Source organism: Gordionus sp. m RMFG-2023, chromosome 2 (genome assembly GCF_954871325.1).
Source record: "Gordionus sp. m RMFG-2023 chromosome 2, tfGorSpeb1-WG-v2, whole genome shotgun sequence".
NCBI lineage: Eukaryota > Metazoa > Nematomorpha > Gordioida > Chordodea > Parachordodidae > Gordionus > Gordionus sp. m RMFG-2023.
The window spans coordinates 6069889-6078867 of NC_088776.1; the positions used below are offsets into that span (position 1 = coordinate 6069889).

The window sequence follows — 8979 nt, forward strand, 5'->3', positions numbered from 1 at the left end:
CAAATGCGGGGCCCTCCAACACCAAAAGGTGTTGGAGGACCCCGTGGTCTCGCCGGACCAATCTTTTTATTGTTTTATATATATTTCTTATAACTATTATGTAATATATATCTCTAATATTGTTAATATTTATAATTGTAATCATCGCGCATTGATATAAAAATGGCGGATATATAATGGCGAAATTGGTGTATAAGATGTATTATGACCCTGGAAAATTTCTGGGATAGGAACGGCGTAATGATCGCAGAATAATAAATTAGCAAGATAATATTTTATATTCCCAATCGTCGTATATATATATGCGCGGGACTTTATTTCTGGCCGCATATCCCAGAGTTTTCCAGGGTTAAAAAGAAAGAAATATATATTTAATGGGGGGGGGGAGAGATTATGATGCAATATGTTGATTAAAATATCTACATTTATTAGAAAAAAGGAATTTAAAATAAAGGTATTTCATATCGCGGGGGTATTTATGTATCATTGGTAAGATAAAACAATTTGCGATTTATTGAAAAGAACATATATGCAAAATAAGCTTATTGGGAGGGGTGGTGTTCCTCGGGGAAAGAAGATTCTTCCTCGTATGCGGTGTTTATTGATAAATCCAGAGTTCTTTCGAACATACCCGGGTCAAAGTCTCGCTCCATGTTTGCTAAGTTGTTTGCAAACTCGCTGGCGTCGGCTTCGTCCGTAGTGTAGAGCGGGGTTGAGGCATAGGGGATGCGTCCGATAGTTTCTTCCATACTCGGTAGGCCTGCCGTGTCTAACCCGTGCAAGATAGCGTGTGCCTCGTCGCTGGGGATCCAAGTTCGGCTAGGCGAGTCCGCTAGATTGTTTTCCGAGGGTATCCAGGTCAGATTTCTTGATAAGTGTACAAAGTTATAGAAACCGAGGGATAGGATGATCCTTGTGACCAAGTGTTCGCATGCGGGGGATCTGGATCCTCCTTTTTAATGATAGTATACGCTACTTGGCTATCTGTCACTATAGCTGGGATGGTTTTAAACTTATTAAGTGAGTATTTGCATCCCACCCATATCGCTAGGAGCTCTTTTTGGTTGATGTGAGGTGTTACCATCTCTGGGACTCCCAGGGCCTGTTTCGCTTCGTCGAAGGTGAAAGAATATCCTGTGGTGAAGGTATCGGACACCCCTATATGGGTTGAGGACGCGTCGACGTGCAATATTGTATTGATGATGAAGGTGAACGGAAAGGGCTTCATTAATGCATCTATTGCTGCTACTGCCTTCGGATACGCCTTGAGGTAATCGATGGATGGCGGGTCCTCCGGGTTGAGCATAGTGTCGTAGTAAGGTGCGAATACTCTTGATAGTCCGGTGATCGAGTATGTGTAGTGGTTGAGAATTCCTAAGACTTCCAAGGCGACGTTGCGTTCTATTGCCATTGATTGTAACGAGTGTTTGTATAGTATCAATTGGCAAAATTTCAGGCGGGATTGATTATCTTTATCCACACTTGCCGTCTTGTTTGTGAAGTTTATGTTTATGCCTAGGTAGGAGATTTTGTTGGTGGGCGAAAGGACTGACTTGGAATCGTTGATTCTGAGTCCCCATGCCGATATCATATCGAGGAGGGCAATAGTGTCGTTGAAGACATATTGTTCGTCCGCATGGAAGATGATGATATCATCGAGATATACCGAGAAGTTAGCCTTTTTTACCGATTTGGCACATAGGTCTAACACGATATTTTGCAGCGCATATGGCGAGAATCCCGCTCCCATTGGGAGGGTCTTATACCGGAATTTCGAATTAACGGTCCCGAAGCCGAAGAACCTCCTCCTGCTCTGGGCCAGTGGGATCGAATAAAAAGCCGATTTAAGGTCAATTTTTGTCGCCACTGTTGCTGACGCTAGCATCGGAGCAATCATGGGTATGGTTTTCAGCTTGAAAGGGTACTTGATGAAGTTGCGCGACACGTTTGAAAAGTCCGATATGATCCTCGGCGTCCCATCGCTCTTCGGAATAAGGAAGAGGGGCGAGCAAAAGGTATCGTCGGTCATCTCGATCACCGATGCCTCGACTAGTTGGGCCGCGATGGAGGTATTTGTTCGCTAATCTAATAAAACGATTTTTGAAGTATCCTCTATTGTCCTCGATGGCTTGGTTATCTAGTTTTGGGCAAAATCCCCTGAGGGCAATTCTCTTGGTGAACGGTGACTGGCTGGGGTGGGGCTTTAGGATGGATGATGCAAGGTTGAGGCGTGCTGACAAGTTTACGTCCAGATTGTCTGTGGTATCGTACCATCAATCTTAACAGGTTGTGGAATTTACCGATCGAGCCGCTACCGACCGCTGGCGCTGGCGGGGGCATGATAGCGTGGTCGCGGGGCGATACCCTATTCGCGAAGAGGTTGGCCATAAGAATGGGGTCGCCTCCAACATCGAATTGTTGGACGTCTGGTAAGTAATCGTTGTCGTTCTCATCGTCGTTCGATGGCTCGTCGTCCTCGTCTTCTACATCCATGGTCTTGTCCTTTGCTCCATTTCCAGGTGAAAACTTCTGCCACCTAAAGTCGCGAATCCATAGCCGAAGTTCATCTCGTCCTATGGTCGTTATCCAGGTATCCACCCATGGAGCCAAGACCTCCCCTACTCCCAAGTCCAGCGCGGATGGAGGGAGTGATTCCAGGAAATCACCGACCCGCAGGAGGTTTCTTTCCTCGTTTGGCGTCTTTGGGTTTTGGGATGTACTCCATTTGGTAATTTCCATGGTTGGTAATTGTTGGTTCATCCTGCTGGGGTTGCTGTTGTTGTTGCTGGGCGACGTGGGGTTGGTTGAACCCAGTCCTGCGCCCGATTCCGGCTGGGTTCCTGAGAAAGGGCTGCTCTGTGATGGCAGGTGGGGGTCCTAAGAATTTGAATACCTGTGATTGGGATTCCCATTTCGTTTGTTCCCAACCCCAGGCGATGGCTTTCGCATATACTTGGGCCTTGGACGCTATGTCACGCAAGAATTTGTGTGACATGTCTTCCTTGAGTTCTTCTACGGCTATTTTTAATGAAGGAAATTCGTGGGCGTCCCTGCCTTTGGCCTGGAAACCTGCCGTGACCTCGGCTACGTGCATTGCGTTTACATAGGGTTTGGCCACTCGGATAAGCTTGCGTTTGTCTGTTTCCGTCGGGATGCTCAGGTTCTTGATCTCATCCTCCGTTAGTAAACATTCCATCGATTCTGTTGTAAGGTCAACCAGTGGGATTTGTGGCAATACTAATGTGGGGAAGATTAGTGGCGTGTGCTTATTTTGGGGGCTCGGGCCTATTAAGTTATTCAAGCCCGATGAGCTAGCTTTGTCCTCTTTGTCTCCCGACATTTTTTGGAGGGCTTTCAAAATCATTTCCATCTTGGTTTCCATAAGATCCATTTTTCCACTCGACTCCGTGGCTATGGTTTCCAGACGTACTTTGACTGCATCCAGGTCGGTTTTTAGTTGAATTCTCGCTGATTCGGACATTGCTCTAGTATTATCTGACGGTGCAGAGTTATTTCTGAGGCGTCCTTTATTATGATTTTCAATCTTTAGGCTTGCGTTCGTTGTTTCCTCAAAAATTTCTGGGATAGGAACGGCGTAATGATCGCAGAATAATAAATTAGCAAGATATTAATTTATATTCCCGATCGCCGTATATATATATGCGCGTGTTGGGCAAAATTTTTAAGAAAATTATATTCGAATATAAATACATATATACAATTCTGAAAAAACGATATTTGAATAGAAATACGTTTTAAGAAAAAATATTCTAAGTCGATTTCTATAATAGTATGCCATTATAATTTTTATTATTAAAACCATTTTCAAAAATTCTAATAAATCATTTTTTTTTCCAATTGGTTGTGTCGATTACATTAATATTTATGATAATAATTATTCACTTTTCTTTAGGGACTACTCTACACTGTTTTTTTTGGTTTTATTTTCTAAGACGAAATATTATTTTAAAAGATAAAAATAAATGATAATGATAATTTTTTGACAATTTTTAACCTTTTTATACGGTAAATGCAAATAAATAATAATACAATATTTTCAATCATAAGTTGATGGCACATATGATGTTTCGAAATCAGAAGCAATCGCTTTGATAGTAAGATATGTTGAAAATAGTGAGACGCCTAATCCCGTTGAAAGACTGTACGGGAAATACAACTGGTTCTGATACTAAAAAGAATATAATATCCAAACTTGGCTCCATGAATTTACTCTTTGAATTCCTGATATATAATGCTTCAAAATAATATAACAAGACTCCACCAATGAGTTCGTCTTTATAATGAATATAATCAAATTATGGCTCATTATTACAAAACAAAATTATCGCGCGTAAACAAAAATATAATAAAGATTTTTTTTAAAAAAAAAGAGGTCACTCATGAAAATCTTATGGAAAATGTTCCAATTATATTTTATCAGTAGCGAGACAAACATTAAAAATAATATATTTATTGCAGCAGTATACTGGAGAATCTGCAATATCTGGCGCACTTAATAGTGAATTAATTTTTTTATTCTACTAATTTTGTTAAACGAAATATATTTTATTTTGCTTATAGTTTTATTTTAATGATTAAATTATGATCATTGATAAATACGATTTCCTTTTCCTACATTTTATGTTTATTGATAAAAACTAACTCCTCATCTTTATTGGCTATTTTTCCACAAGATGCAAGATATATTTTTGGATTTTTAGAAAAAACACGGGGGGGGGGCTAAACTTTAGTAAAAAAAATTGGAGCCGGACCGGGCCAAAACTATATCCCAGGCCAGACCTAAAAATGTTGTCATTTGCAGACCTCGCCTACATCTAAAGACATATTTTCTCAATATATGCTAACCATCTATTTTTATAAATAAGGAAAAAAGTATTTGTATATAGTATTTTAAATTCTAATAGGTATTCGTGTTACTACCCAACCTCGAATATAATAAGGGAGATATGAAAGATCTGATCCTTGATTTTTAATATGGATCTAATAAATTATTCGTATTTTGAAGGTTAGTAAAAGTTTTAAATACCATCTAGATATCTCCAACTACCATCTGCTACCAAATTTTTAAAAAAATTAGCAAAAAAAATAGTAATTAAAAATGCCCCTCCAATTTTATTCAAATAGGCGATAACGCCATCATAAGTCATAACTACCCCCCCCCCCACCCCAGAAGCTTTACTCACATTTTACTCTCAATTTAATATAATTTTTGCTTGTAAGATTTATTTCTCAGTAAAGTCATTCGTACCATTCATTACTATCATATTAAAATAATTGGTATTCATTCTAAAATGTAACGGTTTAAAATTATTTATTTTTTTAAATATAAAAATAGGAGTAGACTCCCAGATTAGATTTTGGCACCTCAGAAGGTCTCTGAAACCTTTTAAGAGTGATTGTTTATAGTGATCTGCATCGGGCCTAATTTTTCTAGCCCGGCCCAGCCCGATTTTATTTTAAATATAGAAATTAATTTTTATAATTACTCAAAATAAAAGCCTTATCCTTATGTTATAATGGCGTCTATTTCTATAAATAAAATCAAGTATTTTTATTTTAACATAAAAAATAAGATATAAAATTGATAAATCGAAATAAATTTAAATTTCCAAGGCCCGACCCGGCCCGAATTTTTTTTCAAAAATATGAGGCCCGAGCCCGGCCCGGCCCGGCCTACTTTTGCAGATCTCTAATTGTTTATATTATTTACCCATTTTTATTCTAAAATCGCACTTTTAGCAACCTTTTTTGTTATTTAAAAAAAATATGTATATATATATATATAATATCAGCCTTCAATATTACCATTTCCAAAAATTATTTACTCATTTTTTATTTTAAAATCGCACTTTTAGCAACTTTTTTTGTTATTTAAAAAAAAATATGTATATATTCATTATTACCATTTCCAAAAATTATTTACTCATTTTTTATTTTAAAATCGCATTTTTTTTTTGCAACCCTTTTTGTTTATTTTTTTTTTTAAAAAAAATAAAAATATAATATCAGCCATCACTATTAGGGGGTGGTGTTGTTAAAAGACTCGATTAGAGCCGATTTTAAAAAACGGATTAACTCAATATTTTACTCAACCCGGAAGATTTTGCTCATGGATGTTACAAAAGATTTGGAACATTTATTAGCGAAATTTCGAGGTTTTCGGCTAAAATATTCGGTTAGCCGTTTTAAAAATCGGCTCAAAGTTAGCCATATAACAAGACTATTGAGGGGAAGAGAGAGGGTATAATATTTTTCATTATTTTTCATTATTTTTCATTATTTTTTTAAAATTTTAAATATTTAGTAGAATATAAGGCCAACTCATTTATGAAAAAGACTAATTTATGTAAAATTGTTTCAAATCTCAGGGGAGTGTTCAATTTCTTTTTTTTTAAAAAGAAAAATATCAGGGAATCGATTAATCAATAATTTATTTGACTTCTTTTTTTTCTACCGACGCCAATGGAAGCAGTGATACGGGTACCTAAAAGGATCTTCAGATATGGGATGTGTCAGCTACTTTTACACACCTCTCTTCATCCAATCCAATGACGATATTCACCCTCCCTCGAGAATCCCCTCATCCCCTTTAAAATTTTACCCTTACTCTCACTTACCATTTTAAAACTAACCCCTGCCCCTCTCCACTCTGACTATTACAACGTCATAACTACCTACCCCCCACCCCACACCCCTCTTCCAATTTTAGTGGACGATTTGGCCTCATATTAGAGTAGGGGCTTGATGGTTCGTCTCAATGGTCCTTTTTTATTGTGGGCCTTACCAAATTGCTTTCATAGCTTTTAAATTTAAATTGACTGCTATCTAATACTTTTCATAATAATTCACTGCCATTTTAATCTTAAAAGAAAAATATTTCTGTTCTTAAGATTATGGCTAAAATAAGCTTAATTACATAAAAAACCGGAAAAAGGAAAATTTTTTTTAAATTTACCATTCCCTCAGTCAGTAACTTATATTATATCCCATTTTTATATTTTTGTGCTCGAATTCCCCACCAACCATTTGTGGTTCATCATTTATCAATCGTTATTCACCAATATTTTTTATTTCTCATTCACCGTCATTTGTGATTCCTAGTCTCCACCCAACCTGGCCGGAGGCGAAGGTTTAGTCAAGGAGTTGGAATTCCTTTTTCGGAAATTTGTTTTTTCGTCTGATTATCATTTTAAGCTAAAATCGTATTGAATGAAACAATATCTTGAGAGGTAATCGTTATATGAAGATGGGGATTTGTATTTGTAGTAATTAAAGTTTGGACATATAAAATTTGATCAATGTTATTGGATAATAAAATATGCAAATTGGTTTATTACTTAACAGGTTGTTTTTGGACAATCGCTCATATTGGATGAAACTAAAAAATTGTGAGGGATTCGTCATAGGAATATTGAATAAAGTGCCAAAATAATACATATGAAGAGCATTAGCTAGTTGGGTAATAATAATAAGTTAGACTGTAGGGGATAATTATGACTTATCGTAGACATATCTCTAAAAATAGATAGGTGTTTAGACAAATATTAATGTTATCCAGCTGATAACTGACGTCTAAAATCAATCTAGTATGATGAGGACATCAGGGGTTACGGTCCGCGATTACTATTATTAAAAAATAAAAAAGCAAATAAGATTACTATCAAAATGGCCCCTATAAGTTTGAAGCGAGAGATTTAAAAATATTAAAAAATTTAACTTTTACAGATTAGACAGATTTTACCTAATTATAACTAAAAAATAGTAAAGGCGGTACGACACGGACATCAGGATGAGAGAACAAAATAATGGAATGGGGTTCTGCTGGAGTAGCGACAATAGACCGGCAAGGCATAAAATAGATTTTTAGAAATAATATTATAATGTACGGATTAGTTATCACTGTGGGGGTAAGTGGCAAAACTAAATGTATTGGGTCATGATAATAACTAGACTGACGATTTATTCATTGTAAGTGTACATCAATGCAAATCAGCTGGAGACGCCATCTTGGTTACACTAATCATTATTAAAATTAACGAGAGCCTAATTTATCCTATATCTGATGCAAACTTTATTAAAGAACTACCGGATCATCGAGATAATAAGGAAGCAAGTTATCAATTTAATAGTAGTTTTTAACATAAGAATAATTACTATATGTGTTACCAAAATGGCGGATCCAGCTGATTTGCCTTTAACGACGCTTAAAAATGTATTTTAATGAATGAATAGTCAGTCTAGGTATTATATCTGTCATTGGTCATGAGGGATATAATTATGGATAGATTATGATTTGGGAGTCTGTATTAACAACTATAGTCCTACCTATGTGCTATATTAGTTATAATGATGGGATTTTTTGAATGGTCAATACTAATCTGCCTAGGACCGCAAAGATATGACATTATGGATTCAAAATTAGAAATGAAGGTGTGAAACAGGAGGTGACCTGAGGCCGTGCAATCGATAATGGACTCTTTAACGCCCTTTCAACGTTAAACGTGAAGCCGTCCAAGGATCATGATCTCAGATAAGAAAACAATATGAGACGATTTAAAAGACGAAGATGAATATGAAATGTCTTCATGACAAGGAGTTGAAGTAAAGGAAGTTAAGGAGATAACGATTGGCTTCCTTATTCGAGAATTCTCGGATGTTGTTCTATGAATAGGATTTAAATTATAAAAATGGAATAATTTAATTATTGTTATCAATCTTTTACGTCGCAATGTTATCCCCCCCCCATGTTTATAGCAACTATTTTTCTAATATTTATAACATGTTTCAACGTGATATTTATTTATTATATCTAATTCAGAGACTTAAAACGGAACGCGAACGCCTACGGATCTGGGGACGGTTCCTAAACATTCCCATGAATCATGATCCTCTGATGATCTGACCATTGAAATGAACCCGGAGCTTAATTTTTTTAAGGAACCGCAATAGAAAATATTA

At 36.5% G+C, this 8979-nt stretch overlaps 1 protein-coding gene across 1 annotated transcript; it reads right to left on the minus strand.

Annotated features, from left to right (window-relative positions):
* Window positions 1–542: 542 nt before the first annotated feature.
* On the minus strand, window positions 543–2029 carry LOC135924019 (uncharacterized). The gene is made up of 2 exons (XM_065459067.1): window positions 972–2029; window positions 543–867 (listed from the first exon to the last, which is right to left on the minus strand). The coding sequence occupies exons 1-2, from the start codon at window positions 2027–2029 to the stop codon at window positions 543–545; spliced, it is 1383 nt and encodes a 460-aa protein (XP_065315139.1).
* Window positions 2030–8979: the final 6950 nt, after the last annotated feature.